The 14,386-nt window shown below is 31.6% G+C and overlaps 2 protein-coding genes across 3 annotated transcripts; one reads left to right on the forward strand and one right to left on the reverse strand.

Moving 5' to 3' along the window:
* The first annotated feature begins 2,655 nt into the window (after nucleotides 1–2,655).
* Nucleotides 2,656–4,251, forward strand: LOC123914716 (WUSCHEL-related homeobox 2). The gene is made up of 2 exons (XM_045965896.1): nucleotides 2,656–3,001; nucleotides 3,842–4,251. Exons 1-2 carry the CDS (start codon nucleotides 2,656–2,658, stop codon nucleotides 4,249–4,251), a joined length of 756 nt encoding a protein of 251 aa, XP_045821852.1.
* A 3,705-nt stretch (nucleotides 4,252–7,956) lies between these two features.
* On the reverse strand, nucleotides 7,957–10,984 carry LOC123918555. 2 transcript variants are annotated; one of them, XM_045970635.1, is made up of 3 exons: nucleotides 10,800–10,984; nucleotides 8,526–9,796; nucleotides 7,957–8,222 (listed from the first exon to the last, which is right to left on the reverse strand). In XM_045970635.1, exons 2-3 carry the CDS (start codon nucleotides 9,729–9,731, stop codon nucleotides 8,199–8,201), a joined length of 1,230 nt encoding a protein of 409 aa, XP_045826591.1. In that variant the 5' UTR covers nucleotides 9,732–9,796; nucleotides 10,800–10,984; the 3' UTR covers nucleotides 7,957–8,198. The 2 variants fall into 2 exon arrangements, with proteins under 2 accessions (XP_045826591.1, XP_045826590.1); XM_045970634.1 differs by having other exon boundaries at nucleotides 8,526–9,802; nucleotides 10,800–10,958.
* Between the last annotated feature and the right edge of the window lie 3,402 nt (nucleotides 10,985–14,386).

A 14,386-nucleotide genomic window follows, 5' to 3' on the forward strand; every position in this document is an offset into this window, starting at 1 on the left:
TTAATTTTTTATTTATTTTTAATAAATTAAACATATCTATAGTGGATATAAAAAATTTGAGACAAAGTTTTGGGACATCAACGGAGATGTATATCTAAGTTCAAGATGGTAGTATTAGTCATACTAATTTTGATATTTAAACAATTTGCATTTTAGACAACAACAAAAAAATGTCTTTGTGATTTTGTAAATGACAACTTTTAATTTTTAATTTTTTTAAGCACATTGGAATACTAGTTAAGTAAACAAAAGAAGTAAAATTTATATTTGCTATCGACTAGGCTAAAACCCAATATAAACGGCTCAATCATCCTAAATCCGATATCCACTTCACGTAACTCCGATAATTAGATTGATCTCAACGGTCGTTCACATTACTCGTCGGTTATCATGGTGACCATTACAATCACTCCATCTATATTTAAGCGCGAAGACTTTCTTGCCAAGGTATGATTCAACCTTTTTTACACTCACTCCACTTTGATCATATTGACTTGAACGTAAGGATGCTAACATATATTGTAGGTACATCCGTCTTTGTGAACCACCACTCTAGGCATTCATCTCCCCCATAACTGCCTCAAAACCTCACCGCCGGAGTGAACCAGTTCTGTTTGAATCAAAACAATATCGAAAATTACATTTATTATATTTTTAAAGAATTGACTACACAAATTTAAAAATAGCATTCACTAATTAACATTCATTAATTAACATTTCTCTTTAGCAAAACGTAGAGAGATTAATTACACTACTGAGATATACTTATTTGGACATAATCCTCCTAAATGATTTTATTTAGACGCACACACACAAATTTTTTTAAAAATAAATAAAAAAGTGATCATAAAATGTTAAATTACGTGACTAAAAAAAAATTACGTGACTAAATTATTTTACATTTAAATATATATGTGCACGCCCAAATAATTTAAATTTGAATTAATGTACCCTATTTAATCATTTTTATAAAAATCAACTCACTTTTTTAAATTCATTAAATCATCATTAAAAAAATTAATTTTAAATTCATTAAATCATCATTAAAAAAATTAATCCGTCGTAAACCGTGTCCATATTAGATATAATCCACCTTAAACTACAGTATGTTCATATCAAAATTTAACAATGTATTAGAGTTTTAAAATGATTTTGTTGATGGAGACTGTTCATCGATCTAAGAATGTGAGTATTCAAGATACTTTTTTTTTTCTCTTTTAAGAAAAAATCTTCTGATGAAAAGCAATTCAGTGAGCATACAGTAATCACCTTTTACGGTGAAATCAAACAGTACTTCAACATATATCCTTCAATTTTTCAAACTCCATAACTATTTATCCTTGACCATTCAATAGTAAAGTACTAGTAGCAGTAACACTACTAGTAGTACTTATTTACACGTAAATCATGCATGATTTTTTTTCTTGTCTTGACTATAGAAGAGAAAATAGAATAATGTAGATAAAATTGGACTATATATATACCGTATTTTACTTTACAATTTGAATACCACTTACTATGAAGAAGAAATTAAGGCGGTTACGTTGTTTAGTTTTTTTTTTCAAAATAGTCTAGTGATTAAATTTTTTAATTTAAATGTGAATTAGTGGAGTGTTTGAGATTCGAATATCAGTTTTTACACACACACATATATATATAATACGATGTCTCTACAGTGACGGAACCAAAAAATTTATAAATTCTAAGTAAAATCTCAGTGTTAAACTAACCGGTAAAAATCTCAGTTTTACTTTAAAATCGCAGTTTGGACAAATACTCAGACCAGACTATAGATCTATCCAGGATCCCTACAAACTGAGTTTATCCAGGATCCCTACAAACTGAGTTAAGCCGATCGAAATTGATTAACCTTTTTCTTATCTAGCGGACAAATAAAACCGTGACATTGAACACAATCACACATTATGATCCATGTAATGTTCGTTCACAATGAAATCACCACCACCACCTTGTGTTTGGAGTATATAGAGCCCTAGCAAGCTATAGCTAGACGTTTCAACTAACAAATTTCAACTTCCAAGTTTCAATTTGAACTTCATAAGTTCATATTCATATCTGAGCCTATCTGTTCTGACCTCAATTCCCAATGCCTAGCCTTCACCTACAAACATTTCAACCCAACCGCCTGTCTTCTTTCTCATCTTTACATGATAATTACTTTTCTACCCTTCTCTTTCCTCTCCTTCAATGCCGTAAACTAATTAAACCTCTCTCTCTTTCTTTCTATCTTTCATTCCCAAGACAACAAGATTAAAGAGAGAGATTATTCATTTCATTTTCATTGAATCTTAAACACACTCTATCTATGCATATGCACCAAAATCAAAGTGAAGATGAAAACAAAGGGCCATTTGGGCAATTATTATTGTTTGTTTTCTCGTAAAAATTCTACAAAAACGACGAAACCTAAGCAACTTTTCTCTCTCTCTCTCTGCCGCTGCTACTAGTAATAAACCCCTCCATGTTTTCAGAAATGTTGAGCACCAAAAACAATGCGCATGTTAAATTGTTCATTAATCCTCTCTCTCTCTCTCTCTCTCACATTCTCAAGTCTCAACTATCAACCAATCTCATAACTCTATAAAAACATTTCTTGCTTAAGAAGAGTTCAGAAAACATTATTAGAAGTTGAAGATGGAGAGTGATAATAATAGTAATGAGATGATGATGATGATGAATGAGAATAATGGTTCATCATCATCAAGTTCATCATCAAGATGGAATCCAACAAAAGAACAAATAAGCATGTTAGAGAATTTGTATAAGCAAGGAATAAAGACACCAAGTGCTGAAGAAATACAACAGATAACTGCTAGGCTAAGAGTGTATGGTCACATCGAAGGAAAGAATGTGTTTTACTGGTTTCAGAATCACAAAGCTAGACAGAGACAGAAACAGAAGCAAGACAATATGGCTTATTTCAATCGACTTCTTCATAGACCTCACCCCATTTATCCTTCACCACCAATTTATCCAAATGGTCAGTTTTATGTTTCTTTTTTTTATATTGCGGTAAAATGTGGAAAAATATTGATGCTACCAAAATTACACTTGCAATCTTGTTGTATAGAACTTATCCTTTTAAATTTGGGGAATGCAATTTAAAACGGTATGTTTTTAACTATAATTAGTTGTTAGCTTAATCTCATCTTAGAAGAGATTAATTTCTTGAATAGATTAATTTCTGCAAGTATGCGTGTGAAAATAAATTATTTTGTTTGGTTTATAAAAAACCTTCCCTTTCAAGTACCTTGTCTTCTATTTTATTTTTTTTTAATTTAATTGATTAAATGTTGATTATCAATGTCTAATATGTTCTTCATGCAAATGTATTTCTTTAGATAAAAAAATATGCATGGAGATCGTAAAATCAACTAATCACAATTATATTTTCCGCCATTTCACTTTACTTTACTTGATTTTCTTAAGAAGATATAGAAAGTTGAAATTTTTTTTTTGATTGTTAGTGTAAAAATTATTTTACTTTGACAATGCATGTCATTTAAACTTGTTTTTTATGTGTTCATAAAAAAAATTAAACTAAAAGACCTTAGTAAAATAAAGAAAAACTAATTTAGTAAATTTACTAAAAACCTTAATAAAATAAAGAATATATATTAAAAGAAAAACTAATTTCAAAAACAGAAACAAACCAAAATGGGCTGATTATCTTTGCTTTCTGTTTTTGTTACAAAAACTACTTTTTAATTAATCAGAAAAAGTACTTTTTTCAACTAGAAGTACAAGTACTTATTCTCTTGCTTTACTTTTCTACATTCTATTATCACATTGGTAATTGAAAAAGGTTTTTGGTTTTCAGCTATCTGCACACAATATTACGTACCACAACCACAAAGTCAAGAATTCAACTATTACCCTCAAAATCCAAAAGTGCTTCTACCACCTGCAGTAAGTTATAGAAGGAACCAAGCTGAGAAAATCATGTCAAATGGCATGTCGAATAGTATCTGCAATAATCCATTGGTATATAATGAAAACAACATGCAAAAGAGAATCTCTGATTATGAAACGTTGGATTTGTTTCCTCTGCATCCAACTGGCATATTGGAAGGGAAAACAACAAACAACAATGTGTCTTCTATTGTTTCAGTTTCTGCTGATACTCATCATTCTGGTTCCTCTCATCATGTTATCAATCAAGATGATGGTTGTCATGAAAATCAACCTTTCTTTGACTTTTTTAATAATTCTGCAGGACAACGTTCTTAAGGTAGTTTGGATTTTATTTAATGTTACTGTTGAAAAGTACAAACATGCTACTTTGTGTTACACATTTTGTCAATCAATCAATGAAATGGGTTTATGTTATTTAATTAGTTTATAATAGTAGCATTATAATGAGATTAGTGTTTTTCTCCCTTTCCTAAATTGAAAATAGTTACGTTATGTTTATGTGAACATGGAATATTTAACATCCAATGTTTCATGCATGACGTCTGTTCGTAAATAATTCTTTATACAAACTCTTTTTTACTATAATATTGATACGAAGTTTTCACCTTCATTAATATAAATAATATTTGCCGGGGTTTCTATAGCGCACACAGGGTGAATTTTTATCTGCCAATTGAATTCTTTATACACATAAGACATGAATCAAACCCCTATGCCAGAAATTTTCTTGAAAATTAGAGTTGTAAGGTACAAATATAATTGTCAATCTCAATATTTTTATGTAATTGTTTTTTGGACAGTGTTGAACCCTAGCAAGGTTGACATGAAGTTCCACTTGTCATATGGTTGACAACATGTAACATGAGAGACATTTAGTTCCTTGAAAGAAAAAAAACTGGTAAACAATTTGGCCCCAAACAGATTTTAAAAAACCTAATTTATAACATGTCATTTTCTTCTTATCTCTTCTAGCATTCAATTTCTTATTCCTTCATTGAAGTATATAAAATCACATGATTTGTGGATACTTTTGTCCTTAAGCATGATGAAAATTCCCAATTAATTTTAAAATCCCTAAATCGTTAAATTTCATCTTCCAACCCAATTGAGTTAGTATAGTGGTGTTGGCTCGAGTTCTTTGGAGTATGCTCATCTCAAAGTCTCAGGTTCGATTCATCTTCCAATACACTTGTTTATTAGATTTTACAAAAAAAAAAAAACTATGGCTTTAATTGAGGCCCTCGCAAGTGGGCAGTGGGATTGATCCCCTCAGATTAGTCGGTCCTAGTATTGTATACCGAGTTTTAAAAAAAAATTAAATTTCATCTTCCTTATTATTCTCCCTAGTATTGAAAGATCAAAGTGACGTAGGGTGTGTTTGGTAAGTCTAATAAGCTAGCTTATAGTTTATTAGACTAGCTTATAAATTTGTTTGATAAAAATTGTTGTATTTGGTAACAAGCTTATCTAAGTAGCTTATAGCATTTTTTTTTGAAGTTCTATTTCAAATAACGTATGAGTTATAGTTTATAGTTTTTTTCATTTTATTCCATATTTACTCTTATTATTTTTATTTATTTATTTTAAAATTATAATAATTACCCACTAACCATGTACTTTTATGTCATTTTGTACTTACAACAGTTAAATTTGTCAAACACTTTAATTTTATTCTAGCAGCTCTTCGGCTATCAGCTATAAGCTAGCTTATTTGTGTTATGAAATAGACAATAGTTTTTTTAGATGTTATTTCAAGTAGCATTCGAGATTATAAATTTTTTACTTTTTATTCTAATTTTAACCTTATTATTTTAATTATTTTAATAAAAAACTACTCACTCACAAAAATAATTAATCACTCACATAAAATAACTATATATTTTTATATTATTTTATACTTACAACAACTATATTTTCTATACGTAAAAAAAAAAATCTAAATTTACTATACACTTTAATTTCACACTAATACCTTTTCATCTATGATGTAACTCATAGCTTGATTTTACGAAAAATATTATGTAAACTTCAAATAACAGACAAAAATACGACATCATGCACTATTTGATTTTTTAATTAAATTTTTAAGCACCTTGATGTGCGTGCATAGAGTGAGTAATACATTATGTCGTATTTTTGTTGGTAAAATGTGATGTTTAAATAACAACCCTCTAATTTTACATAACACAGTGTCTATGGCTTGCAGCTATTTCATGTTACTTCAGCAGTTCAACTTTTGCTTTTGTCCATGTATATAAAAGACAAACAAAACGTAACTTCCTATAACCAAAATTTAATTTGTAACAAAAAGGATCCTCAATTGTATGGTTTGGTAACTTCACTTCATGTAACTATGCTCCTTTAATTCTGGCAGAGACAATATTGTCCTCCTACAATTATTCTTATTGGTTCCCTTATTTTTCCAGTCCAATCAACCAATTTCTATTTTTATTTTTTTAGGTACATATCAACCAATTTCTTTCTAAATGACAAATGTACAACAATTGATTATTCATTTTACACAAATATCTTTAGAAAAGTGGGTTTCTTGTTTAAAAGATTTTACTCCGAGGACATACCTTAATCCTCCTAGTATTGCTCTTTTGGGTAATGGTTAGGTTAGGTTAGGCTCAAAGAACAGCTTCAATAGTTGCCTATTCTAATTGTTTTTTGATGAATGAATAGTCGCCTATAGTATTCTAAAAATTGTACTATAATATTATTCTTATTCTTAAATATATAAGAAAATAGTTTTTCAAACTTCATGAAACAACAGTTGTAACTAGGGCTAGTGAAAATAATTTGAAGTTAGTCTCAAATAAAAAAGTAATTAACTTTGTGGTAAAACTTCTAATTTTCTTTAAACTACCATAGTTAGTGGTCTAGTCCATTGTTGTGTTTGGGCTTTGTATGATTTTATTTTGATTGTATCTCTCTGACTCTTTTGTAATTTTTTAGTCTACCTCGGTACGTCTTGTGCAGTGGAGACTGTTTGTGTTAATATATATCATTTTGGCTTCTTCAAAAAAAATAACAAGGAAGAATATATCACATTAAGCACATAATGGAAACTTTGCCATGTCGGGCCTTCTCAGAATGAGACAATTTCCAGAATTTTTCTCTTCACACCTCCACGTTTCTTTTCTACGCTCAAAACACGTGGAAAATTTCGGAAAACATTTTTCGAATTTTTTTACATGTTTTATTAATAGAAAAGATGGAGTTGGGAAGAAAACTGTCCAATTTCCAACCATAAGTGACTAAGGCCCAAATTAAAATGGGTGAATTTGGAGTTCAGTCCACAAGTCTTCACTTACTATCTTTCTTTTCCATACAACTAGTTAAACACTTTTTTTTTTTAAGTTGAGAATAGCTAAAAATAACATATAATTAATTTTATTTTAAAAATAATTCAGTTGGAAGTGATTTAATGATTGATTTAGCCTATGTTTGGTATTATGATGGGTATTTCAAAATCACGGTGACCTACTATGAAAATGTAACTTATGTAAAATTATAACAAGTCACTGTGATTCTGACATACTCAACGTGATACCAAACATATAATTAGTGAAAATGTTATTGGAAATGAATTCTATGTTACTAAGATGCTTCAATGGAATATCCTTTATTTTATTTTATTTTTTTCATTTGAATAGAGTGGTAAAATTCTTCATTCTTGAACTTTGTTGGAAGAAATCATCGGACTTTGCAAATTTTGAAAAAATTTGTGACTAAATCGAGATTCACATTGCATACCATAAAAAAGAAATTTCAAATTCTTAATTTTTAGATAATATTCAAAACTTGTTAAATTTAAGTTCGACAACATACTTCATAAAATCCATTTATTTTAAAAATTCTCAAATTTATCATCCAAACAATAAAATTTACATCGAAGAATTTGCATTACTATCTAAAAATACATTATGTCAAAAATCCTCTCATTCAAACACACTAAACAGAAATATCCAGAAGTTGAGGCACTCAATTTCCTCAATTATTTTTTTTTTGAAAAGATTGTAAAAAGGAAAATTATTAAATCGGAGCACTAATAATCATTTTACAACTGTCTCAAGTGAGATATAAACCATGTCCTCAGTCAATTGCCTACATAGAGTGTCTGATGTAGAACATGTTTGTATGGAAATGTAGAAATTTTTCAATGAATAATTTTAAATTAGACATTTCGATACCCGACATAAATCTGTATTGTAGTGAGTTGATTTGTCCCCTGAGATGGTCATTCTGCTGTTACTTGATCAAAGCCAAAAGTGCACCATTGCCTGTTCATATAAAATTAGCTATCATTAGTTCTTTATATTTCTAAGGTTAGCACCAACAATTCAAGACTTCATCAAACAAATGCAATGTAGTAGTTAACTAGGGTGTATAAGATTGTGAACATAGTTTTAAATTGCGGTCTGCAACCATAATGACAGATATATCTGTATTTTACTGCAATATAAATGCTTGAGGCGTAATTGTAGACATGACCAGAATTTAAAACAATGTTTGTGAATCAAATAAAAAAGTTCAAGCATGCATGCAGGCAATACGAATTTACTTTCGGTTTCTATATACGTTACCTCTTGGAGAAGGCCAAAAGACACAGCATCTTCCACAGGGGTGGCATTTTTGGATTTCAAGATTCTCATCTCTGATTGTATTAGTTTCAGTTCAGTTTTTATGTCCTTCAAAAGCCTCAACTGCTCTTCACCATCCCCTAATTCAAAGTCACGGGTAATCTCATCATACCTTCGACTAGTTCTCTGCCTCTGAAGTCTCGCAATTTTCTGATGAACTTCAGTTTGAGAATTACTATCCACACCCATCCTTTCTTTCTTCTTGCCAATGATAGTCGCCTTGCCATTTTTCTTGTCTGCATCATGTTTAAAATGTGATTCAACCATTGCCTCAGACACAGATTCTGGTTTTGTTAATGTAATATCTGCCACAGAATTCCATTTCGCAAGCTTGATTCTCCTTTCATGTTTTCTTGTGGCTTGTGGGACTTCTAATACATCATGGACATTAGCTGAGCCACGATGGTCGGAAAATACTTTACTGTCGCGTTTACTTTCACCATGATTTACTACTTCATCTGAATTGGTAGAGTTCAATTTGTGTGTTTGGCCACACTCCCAAGTTACCTTACTGCTAGAACATGATTTCGTTCCTATGTTATTACAATCGGAAATCAATTTCACTTGTTCATGCAACATTCTTATCTTGTTCCAGTATGAATCAAGAGTTCCACTGCCACACAGCGAACGAGGTTCTTGGTCACCCGAAACTGGAGCTGGATTAGGTGATCTTTCGCCTTTACGAGCGAGACCCTCTCTCAGGGTCAGAATCTTTTTAAACGGAATTGGGGGCATTGACTTTAGCCTTGTCATATCAGTGCTGCTATTTTGATCATTTGCATTGAGATCACATCCTAAGCTCACAAGTTTGTCCTTGTAAGCCTGCAATTGAAACTTGAGAGATGCAATTTCCGTCTCCTTTTCATACAAAAGTTCTTCAAAAGCTTCGAGGGTGGCTTCCGCATGGTCCATCTTCTCTTCTGCCATTCTCTTGAACTGACTTGCTTCCATATCTACCACAGCCTTCTCTCCTTGCAAACGCAGTATCATGTCCATTGCTTCTCTGGCCGCTATCGCTGATGCTTCCCTTTCATCATCCAATTCGGCATACAACTTCTGCAGAAGTTGCTGCTGAGCACGAAGTGTGTCCGCCACGCCTGCTACTGATGCATCACTTTTAGTTCGACACATCATAGCTGTTCCTGCCATGCTATTATGCCTGGTTGTTGAACTAAAATAATCACCAAGGCTTCAACCTGCAAAGCAATTTTAATCTGCAACTGGGAAATAATTTTGATTAAAATTTTAAATGAAAATAAAGACTATACAGGGACCAATTTCAATACATATTATCGATATATGAAAAAAAAAAAAAGTTTCATGGACACCCAAATTTTCTCAACACTTGCAACACTGGTTAATCACATGCAAAATTGTAGTTAATTCAGTTGAGCAATGATTAATTTAGATCACCTTCAAAATTGTGTTATTCTGGTTAATCATATAGTTGAATTAACCACAATTTTGACTGTGAATTGAATTAATCATCTAATCAATTGAATTAACCATCTATTCAACTGAACTAACCACATTTTTTAACGTGATCAAACTAGGTGGCACAAATGTACGGAAAAAATAGGTGTATGAATTATCATAATTGAAAAATATGCAATGAACTAACTAAGATTAGATGACTAATGAGGTGTTTGGAAAGCTAGTTTTGAAGATCTCATCCAACTACTGAATGTGTGTTTACTTTACCAATAGCAAAATTGACTTTGAAAGAATTTAAAATGATTTATGTTTGGCTTATAGAACAATAAACTTCATACAAAATCAAGTTTTGATGCAAAATATCCCAAAGCCTATATTGATGTTATAATTCATCCTAAAAACCAATCAAACATATCAAAATCAATTGTATAATTCTAGATCACCTATTCCTGTCACCAAAATGAAATTAAAAATCTGTTGATTTGAATCGAAAAATCCCGACATAACAATTAAGAAACAGACGAAGAAGGTAGATCCATTTGGTGATTACAACTATGAAGCACAGACACAAACACCTTACACTGACACCGGATACGACACAAATACTAAAGCACCAATAAAAATGACATTATTAATTGGAATAACAAGTAGGTTTCCCTGTCACGTTGGTATCCGACACCGGAACACACACCTAATCCGAGGAATGTCCATGCTTGAAATTTACAAAACTCTGACAAAATGATCATTAATGAAGAATAACTGAAAGCAACAAGTTATACTCACCAGTCAACTATTTGAAGAAATGCCGATGTGGTTTGGCGTAAATGAAGTGTGATGTTGGTGCTTCAAGAATCTGGCCCCAAAGAAAAAGGGGTTGATTGGAATGCAGTGGCACAGGGGAATGAAGGCAAATAAATACATATACTGTGAATAAGACGAAGATGGAAAGTGTGCACGCGTGTATGTGTATCAAATCCTAGTGCGCGTATATAGCAATAAGTATGACAGATTCCTTGTACCAAAAAAACAAAAAAAACGTCGACAGCTTCCAATTCCATCACCAAAAAAAATGAGGATTGCACGTTATAATATTTTACTAGGTTTAATTGTATTTTTGACTCCTCAAATTTTACAAGTGTGCAATTTAATTATGTGATTTTAATCTCCTAAATTTCACAATTGTTCGATTTTACTTTCAAGTTTCAATTGTTTGATTTTGGTTCCCTAAGTTTACTTCATTTTTTAGTCAAAAAAAAGTTTACTTCATTTTTCATTTGTTAGCTCCGTTGACTTTTTTTACTAAAATTTGCTTATGTAGTGTTTTAAAATTAAAAAATATATTTTTAAAAATAAATAAAAATGTTTTTAAAGTTTAAAATATGTTTCAAAATTAAAAACATAAAACTATTTTTTCATACGGCGATTTTCACTTTTTTTTTCTCCAATTTTGATTTTGTCTTGAAATTTTTCTTGACGTTCATCAAAATGTAATGCCGACACAGTGAATTAGTGCACTTGGGGAAAATAGTGTCAACAACCTTCATAAGAGCTTCGTCCCGATCAGTGACAATGACGATTTCAATCTGTGACGTGCATTGTAAATATGTTTGATGGTTGTAGCCGTCAGTTGTTGTCTCTTCTTTAGTGTCGACATTATATTCTTCAGAAGTGCCATATTGGTTGTCAACTCACGGACTAGGACATTCTCTTCGGGTCGAAGCCGCACAACATATATTATGACCCCGAAAATGTTGGGTCATCTTGTGATTGTGTTCTCCGTCGACAACAATAAGACTCCATTGTTTGCTGCTCAACAGATAACTCTTCATTTTAAATGAACAACTACAATTAAACGTTGTCATGTCTTCCATTTTCTTGTGGACGTACTTCCTATATTCACCGCCTCTTTGACATCAAAGTGTAACAAATCCCTTTCTACCATTCCTGGTGTTATCAGACTTTGCAATCACAAAAAAAACGCTAACTTTTATGCTAAATCACAGGCCCATGAAATCATCTCGGCTCGTGCATCAAACTTCTTTTCAGTTGTGAACTTGATGCGAAAATCAACTTTAGGAGCGTCAACCTTAGGTGGTTCTTTGGACGACTTTTCATCGACATTATGTTGTTTTTCGACCTTAGATTGTTTTCCAGACTTAGTATCAACCTTATATTTATCTTCTTTGTTTGGCTTTGTATTAACCATAACAATTCCTAAAATAGAAAAAAAAAAGTTTTAGTCCCACAGTGGTTCGCTACACAGAATGCAAACGGTCTCATACTAGTTTGCTAACAAGAGTGCAAATTGTACTAATAAAAGTTGTTTGACGTGATTGAAACAAAAAGCTTAAGAAATCAAATGTGATATATATGGAGTTCCTTAATGCTTTTAGAGTGACATTACCTCTGTATTGAACTTAATGTGATATATATGAAGTTCCTTAATGCTTGAATTGTGCGTTGGAAACAAGAATTTTTCAAAAATGGAGGTTTTTTAGAAGGTTTGGAGTGAACAAAAAAAATTGATGAATATGTGATCTATTTGTGTTTGAATATATATATATATATATATATATATATATATATATATATATATATATATATATATATATATATATAGGGGGCTGCTAACTTAGACCCAGTTGGGTCTAAATTAGCAAAGTGCACCTTTTCAGTTGGACCAAAATACCCATTCTTTTTAATTAATTAACCAAATTACCATCAATGGACGGGGATCCAGTGTCGCGCGCGTACCGCAGGACCATGGTTACAGGCCGTTGATTTCCATCAGACAGCCAAGATCTGATCTCATCAAGACTGTCTGATCAATCAGACAGCCCAGATCATCCGAATCCATCAGATTCGAGCGCGTGCACCACACTGGATTACACCCTGGAGAGAGAAGAATCTACTTTTTAAAAGCAGGACACGTGTCGCTGTCTGATTGGCTGGGCGTGATTTTTTTCCATTTAATACTTTGAACTCAATTATTTCGTTGTAAATTAATTTTTTATTTTTTTTTTATACCAAATTTCATAATTTTTTTTTCTCTACAAATAGAGACTTGGTTCGTTTGATTTGGACACAGAAAAAAAAACCCAATTTTTCACTACCTTAATCTCATTTTTCACTACCTTACATCAACTCACTGAAACCATTCTACCAGGAAAATGGTTTCAGATTACAACTCTCTGAAACCATTGTACCAGATAAATGGTTTCAGAAGCAAACACAATTAATAAATTACTCACTGAAACCATTCTACCAGTAAAATGGTTTCAGAATACAACTATGTGCAACCATTCTACAAGCTAAATGGTTTCAGAAGCAAATAACTAATAATCAACTTACTGAAACCATTCTACCAGCAAAATGGTTTCAGATTACAACTCTCTGAAACCATTGTACCAGATAAATGGTTTCAGAAGCAAACACAATTAATAAATTACTCATTGAAACCATTCTACCAGTAAAATGGTTTCAGAATACAACTATGTGCAACCATTCTACCAGTAAAATGGTTTCAGAAGCAAACATTAGTTTTTAATTACCGTTTTATCTCATTTAATTAACTAAAAATAGTTTCAGGTCTCCAAAAATTTCATAAAATATACCAAAAGTTCCAGAATATTATCTACTATTTTCCTGGTATAATGGTTTCAGTGAGTTGGTTGAGTGGTGCGTGTTAAATTACAACACACAAGTAACGTATTTAGTAGACAAAAAATGAGATTAAGGTAGTGAAAAATTGCATTTTTTTTTCGGTGTCCAAATCAAACGAACCAAGTCTCTATTTGTAGACAAAAAAAAATTATGAATTTTGGTATAAAAATAAAAAAATAAAAAATTAATTTACAACGAAATAATTGAGTTCAAAGTATTAAATGAACAAAAATCACGTCCAGCCAACCATTGTGTGACACGTGTCCTACTTTTAAAAAGCAAATTTTTCTCTCTCCAGGGTGTAATCCAGTGTGGCTCACGCGCTGGAATCTGATGGATCAGGATGATCTGGGCTGTCGGATTGATCAGACAGTCTTGATGAGATCAGATCTTGGCTGTCTGATGGGAATCAACGGTCTGTAACCATGGTCCTTCGGTACGCGCGCGACACTGGATCCGCGTCTATTAATGGGTATTTTGGTTAATTAATTAAAAAGAATGGGTATTTTGGTCCAATTGAAAAGGTGCACCTTGCTAACTTAGACCTAACTAGGGTCTAAGTTAGAAAACCCCATATATATATATATATATATATATATATATATATAGGCACCCTTCGCTACGTAGAATGTGAAACGTTAGGGTTAAGTTCATATTTTATATAGCGAATGTTTTTTTTTTCTTTCCAAAATCCTTCATGGGGAGTG

The sequence above is a fragment of the Trifolium pratense genome, linkage group LG3 (assembly GCF_020283565.1).
Source record: "Trifolium pratense cultivar HEN17-A07 linkage group LG3, ARS_RC_1.1, whole genome shotgun sequence".
NCBI classification, from domain to species: domain Eukaryota; kingdom Viridiplantae; phylum Streptophyta; class Magnoliopsida; order Fabales; family Fabaceae; genus Trifolium; species Trifolium pratense.